Source organism: Phoca vitulina, unplaced genomic scaffold, assembly GCF_004348235.1.
Source record: "Phoca vitulina isolate PV1807 unplaced genomic scaffold, GSC_HSeal_1.0 scaffold45, whole genome shotgun sequence".
Classification (NCBI taxonomy): domain Eukaryota; kingdom Metazoa; phylum Chordata; class Mammalia; order Carnivora; family Phocidae; genus Phoca; species Phoca vitulina.
In genome coordinates, this window is record NW_022589748.1 from 9,704,265 (window position 1) to 9,724,123 (window position 19,859).

Here is a 19,859-nt window from a genome sequence, read left to right on the forward strand (position 1 = left end):
AAAGTTCGCATTGTGCCACTTTGCTTTTAGGAAAGTCCTACATCAGTACGTGTTTTCGCTAACCAAAAGAAATCCAAAGAGGATTTTCACTTTTTCGAAAAAAGGTGAAAAGTGAAAATAGCGCTCAGTGTTCGTTTTGCAGGCAGCGCGCACCCTGAGATCTCCTCTCTGGGGAACTACACTCAGCGTCTCAGCAGCAAGCTGTCCTACCGTTGAACTATGCGAGCATCTGTGCTTGATCTCAATTTATACTGTGCATTTGTTACCAAGATATGTCCTAAGGTATCGGAAAAGCCTGAGAGGGGCGTCTGGCTGGCTCAGTCAGTGGAGCGTGCAACTCTTGTTCTCGGGGTTGTGGGTTCAAGCCCCACTTTGGGTGCAGAGATTACTTAAAAATGAAATCTTTGAAAAAAGAAAGAAAGAAGAGCCTAAGAGAGGTGATTTTTTGAATCTGGGAACGCTAAAAATGTTTTCCATATAATTGATAATAATGGCTTCTTTGCTTTATGTCATTTCCCCTTCCAAAAGTTTTCACAGAAATGCTCTACTTATGGGTAGCAGGGGAAACCTGTGTGTGGCTATACTGTGACTCTCCATTTCCAGTCTCCTCCACCCCTTCTCCATCCTGATCTGTTCCCCCAGAGCGACCTTTATGGGCCACACCAGGGGCTCCCTATCACTCTGGCTTCTGGGAAGTTTCCGACACGAAACTGGCAGGTGATCAGAGGGTGGGAGGGAAGTGAGATGGAGACTTTTATTTCCCAGCTCCCTCCCTGCTGAGCCACAGGTTGATAAAAGGTTGCATTCCTCCATTGAAGGAGCTCTGATCGGATCAGCCCTCTCCTCCAGGGGCAGCATTCCATTTCTGTTTCCCTGTCAGGGCAGGGCAGGGCAGGGCTCTCCGTTATTGCTAGCCCCAGGGTGCTTCACCATCCCTTGTGGGTTTCCCTTAACCCTGCCTATACCTCTGTAAATAGTTCCTTCATTACACGCCCCACGATTCCTCTTTGAGGCACCATATGTTTCTTCGGGGCCTCCTACTGATACACACTGAAGGGCTGAGCGACTTTCCCAAGGTCACACAAAGAGTGACCACACCTGAGAATACTCTAACACAGAAAAGGGTGGTGTCCTTTTTGGCTTTGCCAGCCTGCCCAGCCCCCTCCCAGAATCCTTGGCCCTGTCCAACCGGACGGAATCTGCGATCCTTTTGTTGGGATGGGATTGAATTCCCTAGAGCTCCCTTCCCAGACCTGGCCAGCAACTCCAGTAACCAGAGCTGTGTGAGAAGAAAAGGCCAAGCCACTGGGGTAAGCCACACCCCGATCAGAGGTGAGGTCTCAGGTGAGTCACGCCACTGAGGGGCCACCTCCTCTGTCCCAAGGGCCTGGGCTCACCTACATCCTTGCCTCACCAAGGACCCAGTACATCAGCCTCCCAGCACCTGGCTGTCCTCTCCTTCCACTTTTGCCCACAGGGTTCTCCACTCCTCCGCCCCCCCGTCCAACAGTGTCCTGGAGCTAGGACATCTGCCTCCCACCCCCACCTTGGGCCTCCAGAGATGTGAGATGCTCACAGGGCTCTGGGTGGGGCCTTTAGGCTCCCTACTTCCCCCTTCCAGCCCCAGATCCTCTCAGATTGCCAGAGATGGGCTCCGGCCAGGGAGGGTGGGGCTGCTCCTGGGACCATCAGGTGTCACAGGCTGCCTAGGCAGTGACAGAGCTGTGGCTGGGAGCAGACCTTCACTCATCTCCGTGCCTCCAGCTGACTCAAATGGGCCATGTCCCAGCACCTGCTCCTTCCGCTTGTGATCCTCGGTAACTTCAGGGGTCAGAAGATGGCTGCAAGGGGCCTGGGTCCTAGTATCTGGGGAGCCGGAAAGCAGGACTCCTGGGTTCTGTGTGGGTAGTGGGGTGTCAGGAGGAAGGGCAGGAGAACGTCAGAAAAAGGAGGGAGTGAGGTGTCAGAAGGGAGAGAATAGTGTATGAGAGGGGAAAGGGGCCCAGGTGTCCTGGGGAGATGGAGTAGCTGTAAAGCTTGGGGGGGGGGGGGAGGGGGGGGTCGGGGAGGGCATATCAAAGTGTAGTCTCCAGCGTCTTCCTGCTTCCCTCTCTCCAGCCATCAGCCCCATCCCAGGAGCTTTCCAGGACTCAGGTAAGGCAGCTGGACTTGGGGAAGGCCACCTGGGAGGCAGAAAAGACAGGAGGGGTAGCATGGGTGTTGGCAGGGGGCTGAAAGAGCAGGGAACTGGGGAAGGGAAAGGTAGGGGGTAGAGGATGGAGAACAGGAAGATGGGGGCTGGGCAGTGTCAGGGGCTGGAAGTCACCAGTACCTTCCTCTCTTTACCCTCCAACTCCCAGCTCTCAGTCCCACGCAGGAAGAACCTGAAGATCTAGGTAAGGCAGAGCGGGGGGTTCCTCATCTTACAGAAAGTTAAGTGTGGCTACGCGAGGAGGGAGGTGAAAGTCACGGGAAAATTAGCAGTGCCTAGGTCCTCTTTGTTCTTTGTTCAGAGGGGCAAACGGAAGTCGGGTGGGAAACGGGGGCTTTGTCTTGAGTTGCCCGGGCCTCTGGCGTCAGGGACCAGGCAGGCTATGACCTCCATGGTACCCCATCGCAGACTGCGGTCGCCCTGAGCCCTCTGCCCGAATCGTGGGAGGCTCAGACGCGCAGCCAGGCAGCTGGCCGTGGCAGGTGAGCCTACAGCAGAGTGGAGGCCACATCTGCGGGGGCTCCCTCGTTGCCCCTTCCTGGGTGCTCTCGGCTGCTCACTGTTTCGTGACGTGAGTATCCGCCCACGTCCGACCCCTCTCCAAAGGCCAAGCCTGCCCCGCCGCTTGACCCGGTGTATTCAACCGCTAACTTGGAACCGAGCTGCGCCCGTCTCCCCGCCCCCCTGCGGGGGTATCCTGGTTCCGAATGTGGTTGACGCCGCCCGCAGACTCGCCCCACCGCTCCACCAAATACCCGAATCTGAATTCCGTCTGTCCAACGTCCCCTATCAACCACCTCTAAATCGGATCCACTCCTCCCCCTTTTGGGAACCTAGCTCAACCTGGATCGCCCCAGCCCCAAATCCGAATCCGACTCCGCCCCTCCTGGGTTCCCGCTGATCCCACCTTCTCCCGGGCCTCTGAGCCCCCCACCCCCACGACAGTCTGCCCCCATCTTAGGGTCAACCTAACCCCCTCCCGCCTGGGCGTCGGCGCAGGAACGGGACCCTGGAGCCTGCGACCGAGTGGTCGGTACTGCTGGGCGTGCACTCCCAGGACGGGCCCCTGGACGGCGCGCACGTCCGCGCGGTGGCCGCGATCCTGGTGCCGGACAACTACAGCAGCGTGGAACTGGGCGCCGACCTGGCCCTGCTGCGCCTGGCCTCGCCCGCCCAGCTGGGCCCCGCGGTGCGGCCGGTCTGCCTGCCGCGCGCCTCGCACCGCTTCGCCCACGGCGCGGCCTGCTGGGCCACCGGCTGGGGGGACATCCAGGAAGCGGGTGAGTGAGGGGCGGGGCGGGGCGGGGGGTATCCCGGGAGGTGGGTTACCGGAGAGGTGGGGCCTACTGAGCGGTCCTCCGGGCGAGGCCTAAAAGCGGGGCCCCGGCTAGGCGGGCCCTTGGGGCGGGTGCTCGGGAGGTGGGACCCACGGTGCGGGGCCTTGGGCGGGGGCCTGGAGGGCCGATTTCTGCCAGGCGGTGGCTAAGTGCTCTGCCCATCTCCGTCTCTCCTCCTCCCCAAGGGCTCGCACACTAAGACTACTACTGACTCATCCACCCCGATTCCCTCCTCACCTTCCCTTCCAGTTTTTTTCTCTCCTGGATTTAGGATCCGACTAGGGTTCCCATCCTAGCTCTGCTATTTCAGACAAAGCGCTTCCCCCAATCCATTTCGTCCTCTGAAAATTGAGGTTGTTGGGTGGATTAAATGAGAAAATCCGTGTAAAGTCTGCAGCACGGTGCCTAAAAGAGCAGTCGCGAGTGCGCTTTAGGTGTTTTTGCCCTAGGTAATCGTGCACTAAAGCCCGGCACCTGGAATATTGTAAGCATTCAGCAAATGTCAGCTTCTGCCCTCCTTTCCCCTGTTCCTCTTCCTCCCATCCTCCCCTCCCCTCACTCCTCTTCTACTTACCCACCTCCTGTCTTCTCCCAACTCACCCTCATTCATTCAGTTCATCTTTCATTCATTCAACAGATATTTCTCTTTTTTTTGTTATGTTAATCATCATACAGTACATCGGTAGTTTTTGATGTAGTGTTCCATGACTCATTGTTTGCGCATAACACCCAGTGCTCCATGCAGAACGTGCCCTCCCCAATACCCATCACCAGGCTAACCCATCCTCCCGCCCCCCTCCCCTCTAGAACCCTCAGTTTGTTTTTCAGAGTCCATTGTCTCTCATGGTTCTTCTCGCCCTCCGATTTCCCCCCCTTCATTCTTCCCCTCCTGCTACATTCTTCTTCTTTTTTTCTTTCTTAACATATATTGCATTATTTGCAGAACGTGCCCTCTTTAATACCCATCACCAGGCTAACCCATCCCCCCACCCTCAACAGATATTTCTTGAGCACCTTCTTGTGCCAGGCACTGACTTAGAGATATGCCAGTGAACGTAACAAGCAAAACTCCCTGCCTTCTCAGAACTTAAGTTCTAGTAGGTAGACAAGCTATAAATTCAGTAGATAAACAAACACTATGTTAGAAGGTGTGGGGGGAAGTAGACCACTTTCCCATTCCCCATCATCCCCATTATCCAGCGCTACCTTTCCATGTTAGCGAGGCCCCCACATTTATTCTGCATGTGCCATGATCAGACCTGTGTAGTGCCCAGGGCTTTGGCAAGGGTGCTTGAGGAGGAGATGCCACGGCCTGTGCTTGGAGGGGCCCCATCAGGGCAGGAGATGACAAGAAAGGGCCATTCTTTGCACCTAGGAAGTCTGTGTGGATGGGCCCAGACCATCCTGACAAAGGGCACCCAGAACAGGAGATTTCTGGGGAGGTTTTGTAAAGAGGACATAAGTTAGCATTACAGAAAGTTGGGGGGAGATGGAGGCCACTCTGGGGACCCACATGAGACATATTAGATGGAGAAGGGCCGGGTTGCCAGGCTGGAGTAGAAGGGGCATAGGCGACAGAGGCCGCAAAAGCTGCTAGGGCTGGACCATGAAAGCTTTAAGGTCAAACCGAGGGCCAGACTACCCCACCAGCTCCCAGGATCCCTAGGACAATCCCCAAACCCCCCTGGATGACCCTCAAGTACAGCCTCACCGTCACCTGACCTCTCAGGATTCTGGGAAGGGAAGGAGCTCTATCCACAACTCTCCCCCACCCGTTCCTGGATTCTGAGACTTGGTTTCCATCAAAGGCAGGGTCACCTCAGGAAAGGGCTGAGGCCTCAGATGTAGACAGTGGGATCCATTGATTGTTCTTGGTAAGATCAGAGCTGAGCTTTGAAAACATTCCTCTGTCATGAGGCCCCTGGGTGGCTCAGTCGGTTAAGCATCCAACCCTTGATCTCAGCTCAGGTCTTGATCTCAGGGTCGTGGGTTTAAGCCCCGCGTTGGGCTCCACAATGGCCGTGGAACCTATTTAAATTAAAAAAATAATAATAATAATTAAAAAAAAACAAAAAAAAGAACATGCCTCTGTCAGCAACAAGTGAAGGGTGGGTTGGGGAATGGACCAGTGAGGAGCCTGGGCCAATCATCCAGGCCCAAAGTTGTGCCTCCTGAACTAGGGCAGTTGCAGTGAAAATCCAAGAGGTTTTCAGGACTTGGGAACTGACTGGGGAGGGGAAGCTGAGACAGAGGTCAAAGCTGACACCCAGACTCCATGCTTGGCAACTTGGTATGGGACCACGCTAGTCTATATGGCATCTTTGTTGAAAAGGGTGCCCTCTCAAGACTACACAACCCCTATGGGGGCATAGAGCTGAGTGATTTTAGCCCCCACATGCATTATTTGTCGTCTGGATACCTTTCTCCACTGCACAACCATCCGTGGAAGCTCTCACTGGGTGCTTGTGGGGCCATTCGTGAGCGGAGGATGTGGGAAGAACAGAGAGGAGCAGGAGGTGATAATGACTGGTTTGGGATGTAGCAGGCTCGGGTGCCATGGGACATCTAAGCAGAGATGTTCAGGAGGTGCCTGGAGGGCACAACGCTGAGCTGGGGACCAGGGGACTTCACACTTGCCTCAGAGCATTTGCTCTCCCATTCTGCCCGCAGAGCACCTGCCTCTCCCATGGGTGTTACAAGAAGTGGAGCTAAGGCTGCTGGGAGAGGACGCCTGTCAGTGTCTATATAGCCGGCCTGGCCCCTTCAACCTCACTTTCCAGCTCTTGCCAGGGATGCTGTGTGCTGGCTACCCGGGGGGCCGCAGGGACACCTGCCAGGTGAGGGGAGGCCGCTGCACCTGCCCCGCAGGGCCAGGCAGAGCCCTATAACCAATAGGAAACAAGAGGAATAGACCAAGCTCATCTCTCTCGTATCTGCAAAAAGAGGGCAAGATTGCCGATGGATAGGACTGATGAGAAGATTATAAATGGACAGAACTCGGGGCTCAACAAGAGGGCTTATGTTACTTATGGCAGTCCAATGCAGAGGTTACATGTCGGACTCTAGAGTGAGTCAGCCTGGTTAGAAGTCCAGCACCACCGCTTGTGAGCTGTGGAACCTTGGCTGAATTATTTAACCTCCACATGTCCAGACTTTCTCATCTGGAAGACAGAGATGATAGAATTACTTACCTCATAGGGTGGTTATGATGAGTACATGAATTTGTAATACTTAGGACAGTGCCTGATCTTTAATAGGAGCTTAAATAAGTATCAGCTATTATTATTATTATCCCACATCCCAGTCTACAGCACAGCATCTGTTCCTTAGTAGCTATTCAGCAAATAGTTATTTTTTTAAAAAATTGAATTAATTCAGGGTGCCTGGCTGGCTCAGTCCATAGAGCGTGGGACTCTTTGATCTCAGGGTTGTGAGTTCGAGCCCCACATTGGGTGTACAGATTATTTTTTTATATATATATAAAGATTTTATTTATTTATTTGACAGAGACACAGCGAGAGAGGGAACACAAGCAGGGGGGAGTGGGAGAGGGAGAAGCAGGCTTCCTGCGGAGCAGGGAGCCCGATGCAGGGCTCCATCCCAGGACCCTGGGATCATGACCTGAACCGAAGGCAGACGCTTAAGGGCTGAGCCACCCAGGCGCCCCTAGAGATTACTTTAAAATAAAATTTTAAAAGTAGAAGGATTAATCCTTTACAGAGGTTTCCAGATACCTCGCTGAAAGCCAACACATAGTATATTTTAAACCTTTTCCCCAGAAACTTCCCTCCAATGGCACACATTTCTTTTGAAGATTTATTTATTTATTTATTTGAGAGAGAGAGTACAAGCAGGGGGAGGGAGAGGGAGAAACAGACTCTTACACTCGATCCCACCATCCTGAGATGATGACCTGAGCCAAAATCAAGAGTCAGATGCTTTGGGGCATTGAGCATCCAACTCTTGGTTTGGGCTCAGGTCATGATCTCCTGCTTGGGAGATCACCCTGCATCTGGGCTCCCTGCTCAGTCAGAAGTCCACTTCCCCTTTCCCTCTCCCTCTGCCCCTCCCTGCGCTCTCTCTCTCTCTCTAAAACAAATAAACAGGGGAGCCTGGGTGGCTCAGTCCATTAAGCATCTGCCTTCGGCTCAGGTCATGATCTCCGGGTCCTGGGATCGAGTCCCGCATTGCACCCTGCTCAGCAGGGAGTCTGCTTCTCCCTTCCCTCTGCTCCACCCTCCATCCCACTCATGCTCTCTTGCTCTCTCTCTCTCTCTCAAATAAATAAATAAAATCTTAAAATAAATAAATAAATAAATAGGAGCGCCTGGGTGGCTCAGTAATTAAGCATCTGCCTTCGGCTCAGGTCCTAATCCTGGGGTCCTGGGATCGAGCCCCACATCGGGCTCCCTGCTCGGCGGGAAGCCTGCTTCTCCCTCTCCCACTCCCCCTGCTTGTGTTCCTGCTCTTGCTATCTCTCTCTCTCTGTCAAATAAATAAATAAATAAATCCTTTAATAAATAAATAAATAAAGCTTTTTAAAAAAAATTCTGTAAAAAAAAAAGAGTCAGTTGCTTAACTGACTGAGCCACCCAGGCGCCCCCATTGGCACACATTTTTGAGGGCGCTCAAGCATGCATGGTGGTGATGGGGATTCAAGCTAGATAGTCTTCAGGGTCCCTCCCAGCCCTTGACCCTCAAGAGGTTCCCTTCTTGAACAGGGTTGCAAACAGTTCAAATTCCTCTAAACCAAGCGCTGTCCATTAGAACTTCCTACAATGATGAAAATATTCTATATCTGCGCTGTCCAATATGGTCGTCACTAGCCACATTGGCTAGTGAATATTTGAAATATTTTCACTATGACTGAAAAATTGAATTTTAAATTTTATTTAGCTTAAATTTAAATTTAAATAGGCACATGTGGATACATCTACCATATTGCACAGCGCAGTTCTCAATGATTCTGAGCCCTCCTGGGACCTCCTCAGGTCACAGAGATGCCTGCCCTAGACTATAGAAGATGTCTTAGGAACAATGTTGTTTTAGTGTCTGTTCATTGTAGTTCTTCCTGCTTACTCGATTTCAAACTATCCCTTCTTGCTGCATTTTTTAAAAAGATTTATTTTAGAGCTAGATAGAGAGAGCGTGCAAGCGGGGTGAGGAGCAGAGGGAGAAGAACAAGCAGACTCCCTGCTGAGCACAGAGCCTGATCCCATGACCCCAAGATCAGGACCATGAAAGATCATGATCAAACAATGAGCCACCCAGGCGCCCCCTTGCTGCTTTTCTAACAGCTTATTTCTAACAACAGCCTCTTGCTCCTGAATGTTGGCATCTCTGATTTACTTTAACAACTGGGTGCACTTAGAAACCCAAAACAGGGATTATTTGAGCCATTTATTGAACAAGAATCATTTGGCTCTGAATGAGACCTGCAGGTCTCTGTAGATGGCTTTTAATGCTCATCAGCCTTTCTGCCTTACAAGGCTTTCTTCTGTTTAGAGTTGTAGGGAATGCAGAGGACAAGGCTCAGACAGGGCAGATTTCTAGAAGGTGGCTCTATGTTGGGCAACAAGAAGAGGTGTAGAACCTTTGTGAGGTGACCCAGTATAAGCTGGTGGGTCCCCAGGCTGATCCCTGACCCTGAATTATCTATCACCAGGGAGACTCTGGGGGGCCCCTGGTCTGTGAGGAAGGTGGCCGATGGTTCCAGGCGGGAATCACCAGCTTTGGCTTTGGCTGTGGACGAAGGAACCGCCCTGGAGTCTTCACTGCAGTGGCTCCCTATGAGGCATGGATACGGGAACAGGTGATAGGCTCAGAGCCTGGGCCTGCCTTTCCCACCCAGTCCTGGGAGCCCCAGTCAGATCCCTGGGAGCCCAGGGATGAGAACTGCACCATTGCCCTGCCAGGTGAGGGAGCAGGACCCTTAGATGGTGGCTGGACATGGGAGATTTGAGTTGGGGTGGAAACTGCTGGGGGTCTGGGAGGTCCCCTGACCCAGGCCTCTCACCCCTCAGAGTGCGGCAAGGCCCCAAGGCCAGGGGCCTGGCCCTGGGAGGCCCAGGTGATGGTGCCAGGATCCAGACCCTGCCATGGGGCGCTGGTGTCTGAAAGCTGGGTCTTGGCACCTGCCAGTTGCTTTCTGGAGTGAGTGAAAACCCAGTCTCAGACATGTTCTTGCCCCTCCCCCCCCCATCGGCCTGAGACATTATTTACCTGTCCCCTGCCCTTCCCCTGTATAGGGTAGGAGTGGGGGTGGAGGGGTGGAGGGGTGGAGCGGCTCCTGGGCAGGAAATCGTGTTCTGGGTGAGGTAGGCACATCCCCTGTGTAGGGCAGGAGTAGGGGTGGAGGGGCACATCGGTCTGGAGTGCGGGGTCTCACTGGCAGGTGTAGGATCCAGCTTGCAAGGCGGGGTCCTTGTCTACTGGGGGCGAGTAGGGGGCAGTAGAAGTTCGATCGAGGATGCTGCGGGCTGAGTGCACAGTTCTCTGGAAGTCCAAAGTCCAAGCCAGACGTGCGTGGTTTCGGGCAGAGTGTGCAGGATCCAGCCCACGTCCCCAGTTTCCCCCATCCCGCAGCCCCATCAACTCAGACGGCCCGCCCCGCGACTGGGACACCTGGCGCGTGCTGCTGCCCTCGCGTCCGCGCGCAGAGCTGGTGACGCGCCTCGTGCCGCACGAGAATGCCTCGTGGGACGACGCCTCGGACCTGGCGCTGCTGCAGCTGCGAGCGCCCGTGAACCTGAGCACGGCCCCGCGGCCAGTGTGCCTACCTCACCCAGAACACTATTTCCTGCCCAGGAGCCGCTGCCGCCTGGCTCTCTGGGGTCGCGGGGGTGAGCAGGGGGCCCGCGCGGGGCTGGACCGAGCCGGGCGGGACTCCGCCGCAGCGCCGACTCCCTCCCTTCTCCCTTCTCCCTTCCAGAACCTGCGCCTGGCTCCAACGCACAGCTTGAGGCGGAGCTGTTGAGCGGCTGGTGGTGTCACTGCCTGTACGGCCGCCAGGGGGCGTCGGTGCCGCCGCCGGGAGACCCGCCGCACGCGCTCTGCCCCGCCTACCAGGAGGAGGAGGAGGCGGGCCGCTGCTGGGTGAGCGACGGGGGCGGGGCCTGCGGGACCGAAATGGGGGGGCGGTGGGGGGCAGGGTCTGCGAGGGCCTGGGAATGAGGCCGAGCGCTCTGGGGCCAGGACGGAGATTAAGGCGGGTCCTGAAGGCGCTGGGGGCGGAGTCTGGCCCTGGAGGACTTTGGGGAGGGGCCTGAGTTGGGTCTGGGCTTCTCGCTACCCCTAGGTGTTTTGTTTTTTGTTTTGTTTTTAAGATTTTATTTATTCGTTTGACAGAGAAAGAGACAGCAAGAGAGGGAACACAAGCAGGGGGAGAGGCAGAGGGAGAAGCAGGCTCCCCGCGGAGCAGGGAGCCTGATGTGGGGCTCCATCCCAGGACCCTGGGACCATGACCTGAGCCGAAGGCAGACACTTAACGACTGAGCCACCCAGGCGCCCCATCGCTACCCCTAGGTTTAAAGAGAATCGTAAAGTGAGGGCTGACTTACACAGATTGGTACTGGAGCCTGGCTTGGAGGCGGTGGGACTTGTTATGTCTGAGTACGGAGAGAGAGTGGGGTGCAGGAAAGCCCCAGGACCTCTGAGAGTCTCTTACCCACGCACGCACACTCTTGCTATAGAACTACTCTCATCGGAGTCTTCTGTGCCGGGAGGAGGGGACCTGGTTCCTGGCTGGAATCAGCGATCTCTCCAGTGGCTGCCTACGTCCCAGAGTCTTCCACCCCCTGCAGACCCATGGCCCGTGGATCAGCCGTGTGACTCGGGGAGCCTACCTTGAAGACCAGCTGACCTGGGACTGGGGCCCTGAGGGGGAGGAGACCGAGACACACACTTGTCCCCCCCACACAGAACATGGTGGTGAGGGCTTGGGGCTTAAAGTCTCCTTAGGGCTTTGGGACTTAGAGGCTCCTACATGAGCTAAGATCCATGGTAGGGTCTTCAGGGGTCAGCTGTGGGGCCCCCACTTAAGTGGTCACCTCCTCTCCCTAGCCTGTGGCCTGAGACCAGAGCCCGCTGTGATGGGGGTCCTGTGGCCCTGGCTGGCAGAGGTGCACGTAGCTGGAGATCGAGTCTGCACTGGGATCCTCGTGGCCCCAGGCTGGGTTCTGGCAGCCACTCACTGTGTCCTCAGGTGGGTCTCACCCATCTCTTGGACAAGAAGGAAAAATTGAGAGATGGGCAAAAGGACCTTAAAGTAGTGGGATATTCCCCCTTTAGGGCTCTCACGGTACAGGGAACGGCGACAAGCGTTTTGAGATAGAAGAGAGATTTGGAAGGAGGAATTATGAATGGAGTGACCTTGCCCCTGATGAATGGAGTTCATTCTGCCCTCTCCCCTGCACTGGAAAGGGCTTACAGCGACTGGGGAAGGAGAAGGTGACATTGGGCTTTGTTCCAACAGGCCAGGCTCTACAACAGTGCCTTATGTTGAAGTGTACCTGGGCCGGGCAGGGGCCAGCCCCCTCCCACAGGGCCACCAGGTATCCCGGCTGGTCATCAGCATCCGCCTGCCCCGGCACCTGGGACTTCGGCCCCCCTTTGCCCTCCTGGAGCTGAGCTCCCGGGTGGAACCCTCCCCATCAGCCTTGCCCATCTGCCTTCACCCAGGGGGTATCCCCCTGGGGGCCAGCTGTTGGGTGCTGGGCTGGAAGGACCCCCGGGACCGAGGTGAGAGCCCAGGGTCCTGGGGGGTGAGACGTGACTGAAGGCCAGAATCCCTGCGACAACCCCTCTCTCCTCTCTAGTCCCTGTGGCCGCAGCTGTCTCCATCTTGATGCCACGACTCTGTCACTGTCTCTATCAGGGCATTCTGCCCCCTGGGACTCTCTGTGTTCTGTATTCGGAGGGTCAGGAGGACAGATGTGAGGTAAAGGGAGGGGAGAGGCAGTGCTGGGCAGCCAGACCCTAGATAGAGAACAGGGTTGCAATTCTTGAGTGCTGGGCCCCAAGTGGGAAGAAGCAGTGCTTCCTGGCCGAACCTGAGAGAGACCAGGGGCCAGGGCAGGGAATCAGGAGGAAGGGTGAGAGACCCTTTGGGGCTTGGCTCTGATATGCAGGTGACCTCGGCACCTCCGCTCCTGTGCCTGGCTGAGCGAGGCTCCTGGGTCCTCGTGGGCATGGCTGTTCGAGGGAGCCGGGAGCTATTTGCTGCCATTGGCCCCGAAGAGGCCTGGATCTCCCAGACAGTGGGGGAGGCCCATTTCCTGCCTCCCAGTGGCTACCCCCACTGGCCCCCTGAAGGCAGCGACCTGTGCCCCCCCGACATGGCCAGCGCCCCAGGCTCCCCCCAGGCTGCTCTATTCCTGCTGCTACTAACCCCCCTGATCCAGGGCTGAGGGGGCCTGGGTCTGGGGGGGGGGGCCTGTCCTTCTCCTACCCCCCCACCCCCTCCTGCCCTCCACTTCCCGCCCAGCGCGGCTGGAATGTGGCCCAACCGGCTGTGTTCCCCCGCGGGAGCTGCCGGAGCGCCCCGCCCACCTGGGCTGCAGGCCCTTCGGGTAATCGGGCCTCAGCGCCCGGCTGTTGAGGGCTCGGGAGCCCTTGGGGGCAGCGGGCAGCGGACAATAAAGGTGTAAACACAGGCACGTGGCCTTGTGGCGTTGCTGGGGGCAGGCTGAGGGGCTGGGGGAAGCCCGGGAATAGGGCCCATCCCTCCCGGGCCTCTGTGAGTCAGGCCTTGGGCTCCCAGGAAATGTGTCCCCGATAACGTGGCAGCTATCCCTCATTCCCGCCCCAGGGCGGGGGATGTGGGGTGGCAGCTGGGCGTGTGTCACCTCCCCAGCGGAATCGGCCTCTCTAGCACCTGCTAGACACCTCAGCCCTAGCTCAGACCGACTGCCCTTCCCCCCTCCCCACCCGCAGAGCAAGGATTGCCGGTGAGGGTGGGAAGGGTCTCAGTCTGGGAGTCCAGGGCCTAGCATATCCCATGCCCACAGACAGCTGCCCCCTCATGTGCACACCCTGATGCATGCCCCAGGGTGTGCACCGCCAGGGTCCCCAGTACACACACGATTGATGCCCTTCGACGGTCCCCCACTTGCACAGCCTGCCCGGTGTCCGCAGAGTTTGGGCACCATCATGTGTCCTTGTGTGTACATCCCACTCCCTCACCCACCTTTTTTTTTTTTTTACGATTTTATTTATTTATTTATTTATTTATTTATTTGAGATTGACTCTGTAGGTGGACGGACGATGAACCTGACCCCCGGGCACAAGAGAGAGAATGAGCGAGCGGGGGGGAGGGGGGGTGTAGGGAGAAGCCGGCTTCCCTCTGAGCAGGGAGCCTTGATCCGGGGACTCAAGAGATCATGACCTGAGCTGAAACGCTTTACCAGCTGAGCCACCCAGGCGCCCCCCCCCCCCACCATCTAGTAGTGCGCCTTCCTGCGTGAATTCAACCACATTCCCTGCGAACTACTAAGTCAGGGGGTCTGGGGGTCTGATAGATCAGCCCCTGAAGTGCTCCCAATGTAGTGGGGAGCACATATGGACACCCCTGGCTGGGGATTAGGAACCGGTCACAGAAGAGGTGATGTTTGAGCACAGAAAAAGGGCAAATGGAGACGTGGGGAAGGAGTGCTTGGGGTGGAAGCCAGCTGATGAGAGTCGCAGAGGGCTCCCCTCTGGGGCCGGAGTCACCATCTCTGGGTTGAGCGGGCAGAGGATGGGGAGGGGAAGTAGGAAGTTCTTGGGAGATTGAGGAGATGGGCAGAGGTTTTTGTTTGTTTGTTTGCTTTTTTAAAGACAAACTAGTTTTAAGATTTTATTTATTCATTTGAGAGAGAGAAAGAGAGCATGAGAGGGGGGAGGATTAGAGGGAGAAGCAGACTCCCCGATCCATCAATCGATCGATCGATCATGACCTGTGTGGAAGGCAGTCGCTCAACCAACTGAGCCCCCCAGGCACCCCCTCCAGGCACCCCGATGGGCAGAGGTTCTTAAAGAGCCAGGCTTATCATTAGCTGCCAGATCCCGAAGAGAATATCACATCCCCACCTGGGTCCCATACCCAGTCAGTCACCCATATGCCGTCCCCCACAAACATTTAATACACGCACCCTCTACCCAACCCACCACAGTGTCCAGTGTTGCCCCCTCCTCCCCAGCAGTTAGGCTGTGGCCCCTCACCCACCCCAGGAATTCCCTGCCCTCCAGGAGGGGCCCTGAAGGTTTGCCTAAGAGGTCTTAGCCTTATGGAAAGTAGGTGGGGAAGCGCGGCTCTGTTCTTCTGAGGCTTGAAGCCAACATACATGCCCAGTTGCCCACAGACCCATACACGGACGGAGGATGAACCTGACCCCCAACCCGGTCACATGGGCCTCCGGCCCCAGAGCCTGTGCCACCTGCCCCGTCCACCCGAGAACGCTCTCCCCGGACCGCCCTTCTCCTCCATCTGCCTTAACACCTTCCCAGAGCCCCTCAGGCCTCAGTTCTAATAGCACCTGCCTGAGGAGCCCTTCCTGATGCCAGCCTATGCGAAGCTCCTGTGAACAGGCCCCCAGAGCCCCCATTCTTCTTTATCACAGTGCCTAGCTTGAAATTACTCTGTAATTGCTATGTGATTATTTGATTCAGAGCTGTCAGCCCTATTTCACGGTGAGCTCAGCGAAGGCAGAAGATGGTGTCTGTTTCGTCTCCTGTGCCTGGAACATAGTAGGCACTCGGGAAATACCTGTGACATGATTGGCACCTGCCATCACACTCAACACACCTCACCGCACACAGATGCAGCGGCAGGCTCAATAGAAGGGCCCGGAGCAGCCCCGGGTGCCCTGGGCTCAGACACCAGGCCTAAGGAGGGAAGAAAGGAGGAGCACAGCGGCCCCAGGACAACAAAGACTGGGCCAGAACCTGGGGGACATAACTGGTCTGGGAGACTCGCAAGACCTGGGACAGAGGGCGGTGGGGTCACATTCTAGGGAGTCTAGCTATCAAGGGATTTCCAGTCCCTCCTGGAACACACACACACACACACACACACACCCCACCCCACCCCACCCCCGGGGATCTGGGAGGACTTAGGACCGTGTTAGCAAGAAAAGCTGGCGGAGCTAAGCAAGGAGGGCGGGGCTAGGGGAGGGGCAGGCAGGTAGGTGCCTTTCTCCAGGGATCCAGCAGCACTCTGGAAGGTCTCTGCGTAGCCAGGCCCGGCTGGAGACGTGTCCTCACTGGCGGCTGCGGAGACCCCAGCGTCTCCCTTCGTGCCTTATTCCTGCCTTCGAAGTTAGCCTTGGACGTCTCTTCCCCCTTCCCAGCGCGGATTCCAGGATCCCTTCCCTCTGGGGCCAATACCTGGAACTTGCCTTTGAAACCAGCCCTAGGTACCTTCCCTAGGGTGCCTGGTGTCTCTCCGCAGGGGCCCTGGTCCTGGGCCATGGCCCACAGGGCAGGCCTGGGGCCTGGGTGGCTGGGGGCTGTGGCCATTCTGCTTTTACTTGGATTATTCCGGTCCGGACTTGGTGAGTATTTGCGGCGGTCAGAGAGTGTGGGGTTTGGGGGGAGGGGTGGTGGACATAGGCCAAGGGTATAACCCTTTTCTGGGCACATCCCTTATCCCTTATGTCGGCTTCAGCCTCCCTAGCTCTGGGCCTCTCCCTCTCCCTTCAGCTTTGGCCTCCTGGGGGGCGCGGAGTGGGGGTGGGGGACGGTCCTCTGGAGAAGTGGCAGGTGCTAAGGGGTCTGGGAACTCTGGTCTTTCCTGTTTACCCTTCCCTCTTTCTCTCTTCCTCCAGGAGCAGACGGAGATGAAGGTGAGGCTTGTGTGGGGGAGGGGAAAGGAAGGGGACTTGGATTCAGATTCCAACGGAGTGTTTCATGAGCGCCTGACCCTCTCCCCGGTAGGGCCCTCTTACCTGTCCTTATTGCCTTATGTAAATCCTGCCATTAGTCTGTAAGATGGGGACGGTAGGCGGCATTCCCTGGAGAAGGAAACTGAGGTACGGAGAAGTGACTTGACCAAGAGCATACAGCCACTGAGAGGCATAGCTGGGATTTTAAACCCACGTCTGAGTCCAGAGGTAACGACCTTGGAGGAAGACCAGCCAAGGCACACCACGCAACTCTGAGTCTGGTTTTCAGTCCCCGCTTCACCGCACACTGTGTGTTCTTGGCCAGTCCCCTCACCTCAAAAATGAAGTCGGTGATGTTTGTCTCCTGGGGCCCAGTGAGGACTCAGGGAGATAAAGTCCGTGAGTGAAAGCCCTCCCGCGGCCCCGCGCGTTGCCTGGGCAGTAGTCACTCACTAGTAGCTATTGTCGTTATTAGGAGGAGAGAAGGAGGAGCTTGGCCGGACGGTTTGCTCTGCTCCGAGGAAGGTGACTTTGTGAAGGGCTGCCGGCTCCTGCTCCAAAGGGCCGCAGCCTCAGTGGGGGTGAGGCTGTCCCGGAAACCAGATGCGCAGTGTGGGAGGCCTGTTGTTTGTTCAGCGCGCATCCCCGACTCCGGCTGTGTGCTCAGCCCCGTGCGCTGGGCCCGGGGGACGAGGGGCTCAGCTCCAGGCCCTGTCAGCAGGGAATGCCTGGATTCTGTGCTGTCACAGACACCAGCACAACAGTTGTGTGAGGGGGCAGCGTTGGGGGAAGCAGGGGTGGGGGCGGTGGGGGGCCGGGAGCTCCCAGCATCATCCAACTCAGCCAGCCCCGTGAGGGCAGCTGAAGGAGAGGCCGACCTGTGAATCACCTGCATAGGCAAATAGGTTTGCTGAGCTGAGTAGGGGTGAGGACAGGTGTGCTCGGCAGAGTGACCTGGATAAGCAGAGGTCTAGAGGCAAACAAGTGTGTGGCCCAATGTGTGTGTGACAGGAGGTGTCCGGAGGGATGGCTGGACTAGGTGGTAGTGTCCTGGAAGGTCGGGAATGTATCTTGAGGGCAGAGTGTGGAGCCAGGAAAGGATTTAAGCTGAGGTGTGACCCGATCAGATTTGTGGTTTATAAAGATCTTCTGACTTGTGAGGAGTGGACGGAATAGAAGGTGGGAGGACCTGAGAGGAAGGAAGCTGGACGAAACCCGAGCTCGGTAACAAGGATGGTGAGGGGGCAGAACCAGCCGTGCCCGCCGAGCGGTGGGACGGGGACAAACGGGTGGCTGGCTCCCGTGAGCTCACCTCCCAAGCTCCAAACCAGGTCAACAGGGAGCGGCAGGCCTGAGGAGCCCGGTGCAGGGGCCCCAGAAGGACCTGACCCCCTCCCCTTCCTCCCTGGACAGCGTCCTGTGGTGTGGCCTCCCAAGCACGCATCACCGGGGGTGCTGGCGCAGCGGCCGGCCAGTGGCCCTGGCAGGTCAGCATCACCTACGACGGCACCCACGTGTGTGGCGGTTCCCTCGTGTCTGAGCAGTGGGTGCTCTCAGCTGCTCACTGCTTCCCAAGGTACCAGCCAGGTGGTGGTGGTGGGGGGAGGTGGGGGGAGTCAAAAGTGGGCTAAGGTCAAAGTTCAGGGATCAGCCTAGGCCGGAGGTTGGAGTCCTTGGGTTGGGTCCAGGGGTAGCAATAATTAAGTCCGAAAGGATCAGTCAGGAGTGAAGGCCAGAGGTCACAGGTCACAGGATAAAACTAATATGCAGTTTGGGCTCTAAAAGGCCCTTTGCCTGGGACCAGAACCTGGGGGGGTGGATGGAACGGGGATCCCCAGCAGGGAGCAGGAACCTAGGAGAGGTCTCCTGGGTCCCAGCCTTGGCCCCTCTGCCTACAGGGAGCACCTCAAGGAAGACTATGAGGTAAAGCTGGGGGCCCACCAGCTGGACTCCTACACCCCTGAGACCGAGGTCCGCACCGTGGCCCAGGTCATCTCCCACCCCAGCTACCACCAGGAGGGCTCCCAGGGCGACATCGCGCTCCTCCGGCTCGGGAGGCCGGTCTCCTTCTCCCGCTACATCCGGCCCATCTGCCTCCCCGCAGCCAACACCTCCTTCCCCAACGGCTTCCAATGTACTGTCACCGGATGGGGCCACGTGGCGCCCTCAGGTGAGGTGGGCGCTGATGTCTAGAGGCATGGCGGGGGGGGGGGGGCTGACTCAGGGGGGGGGGCCCCAGGTGAGCATCTTTCGCTCCCACAGTGAGCCTCCTGGCCCCCCGGCAGCTGCAGCAACTTGAGGTACCCCTGATCAGCCGTGAGACGTGTAACTGCCTGTACAACATCGACGCCAAGCCCGACGAGCCCCACTTTATCCAGCAGGACATGGTGTGCGCCGGCTACGTGAAGGGGGGCAAGGATGCCTGCCAGGTGAATGCGGGGCGCGCAGCGAGACCCGTGCCTTTTGGCAGATGAGGGCCGGAGGGGCTGGCATGGCTGACCCGAGGCCCGGGGCCCCGTCCTGACGGTACTCTATGGCTTTTCTCTTCAGGGTGACTCTGGGGGCCCACTCTCCTGCCCCGTGGGGGGCCTCTGGTACCTGGCAGGCATTGTGAGCTGGGGCGACGTCTGTGGGGCCCCCAACAGGCCTGGCGTGTACACGCTGACCTCCAGCTATGCCTCCTGGATTCACCACCACGTGACAGAGCTCCAGCCTCGTGTGGGGCCCCAGGTCCAGGAGTCCCAGCCCGATGGTCATCTCTGTGTCAACCATCAGGCCTTCAGCTCGGCCCCAGCCCGGGGCTTACAGGGGCTCGTCCTTCTGCTGCCACTAGGCCTGACCCTGGGCCTCGTCTGCTAAGCTACTCATCCTGGGAGCCGACCCTGCTTCCTGGACTTCCACACTGCACCCGAGGACAGATGCATGGCCCAGGAGTGGAGCTGGCCCTTCCCTGACATCTTCTGGGCCTGGGGGACTGGTTTGAGCCACTCCTTCCTGCCCGGACCTGCGGGAGCCCAGAGCACCATCCTGACCTTTGAGCCCCCTCTTCTGGGTTCGTTCTTTGGGACTACAGCCCACAGTCAAAGAGTTTACTACCTGTGGTATTGGCTAGAACCTCTGGCCACCTCCACCCGCTGGCTGGGCTCCTATGGAGGCCCTGAGGACCCTTAACGATGAAAATGAGCCCTGGCTCCCCGCTTTGTTTCTAGAAGATTGGGTACCTGCCTAGTTAATTGCTGCTGAAGGGCTGGCTCCAGCACCCTGAGCGCTCCTTCTGCCGGATGAGCCCCATCACTTCACCCTCTGCCTGTCTTCTGAGCTGGGGCTGCCTCCGGGCAGCGTATTCTTAAGAACAGAAAAGGCCCCAATCTTGCCCCATCGGCTGCCATGCCCTCCTTGAACCTCGACTCCTAGACTCCGGAGGACTGAGCCCCCACCGGAACTGGGCT

General features: G+C 57.3%; 2 protein-coding genes across 2 annotated transcripts; both read left to right on the forward strand.

The window, feature by feature from the left end:
• Positions 1 to 1,780: 1,780 nt before the first annotated feature.
• PRSS36 (serine protease 36) lies at positions 1,781 to 12,956 on the forward strand. Its single transcript, XM_032430683.1, has 15 exons — positions 1,781 to 1,817; positions 2,119 to 2,154; positions 2,361 to 2,396; positions 2,621 to 2,783; positions 3,212 to 3,492; positions 6,220 to 6,386; positions 9,215 to 9,464; positions 9,573 to 9,702; positions 10,135 to 10,391; positions 10,481 to 10,644; positions 11,241 to 11,478; positions 11,611 to 11,752; positions 12,023 to 12,288; positions 12,366 to 12,487; positions 12,678 to 12,956. Exons 1-15 carry the CDS (start codon positions 1,781 to 1,783, stop codon positions 12,954 to 12,956), a joined length of 2,568 nt encoding a protein of 855 aa, XP_032286574.1.
• Positions 12,957 to 15,995: 3,039 nt separating this feature from the next.
• On the forward strand, positions 15,996 to 19,269 carry PRSS8 (serine protease 8). The gene is made up of 6 exons (XM_032430684.1): positions 15,996 to 16,080; positions 16,354 to 16,371; positions 17,824 to 17,986; positions 18,309 to 18,580; positions 18,673 to 18,839; positions 18,961 to 19,269. The coding sequence occupies exons 1-6, from the start codon at positions 15,996 to 15,998 to the stop codon at positions 19,267 to 19,269; spliced, it is 1,014 nt and encodes a 337-aa protein (XP_032286575.1).
• Positions 19,270 to 19,859: the final 590 nt, after the last annotated feature.

Excerpts from the sequence above, each read along its gene's own strand:
- PRSS36 (XM_032430683.1), top strand. The coding sequence starts at position 1,781 with ATGTCCCAGCACCTGCTCCTTCCGCTTGTGATCCTCG. Across the intron at positions 2,155-2,360 it reads AGGAGCTTTCCAGGACTCAG|CTCTCAGTCCCACGCAGGAA; the intron begins GTAAGGCAGCTG and ends TCCAACTCCCAG. Across the intron at positions 9,703-10,134 it reads CCTGCCAGTTGCTTTCTGGA|CCCCATCAACTCAGACGGCC; the intron begins GTGAGTGAAAAC and ends CCCATCCCGCAG.
- PRSS8 (XM_032430684.1), top strand. The coding sequence starts at position 15,996 with ATGGCCCACAGGGCAGGCCTGGGGCCTGGGTGGCTGGGGGCTGTGGCC. Across the intron at positions 18,581-18,672 it reads GGGCCACGTGGCGCCCTCAG|TGAGCCTCCTGGCCCCCCGG; the intron begins GTGAGGTGGGCG and ends TCGCTCCCACAG. Across the intron at positions 18,840-18,960 it reads GGGGCAAGGATGCCTGCCAG|GGTGACTCTGGGGGCCCACT; the intron begins GTGAATGCGGGG and ends TTTTCTCTTCAG.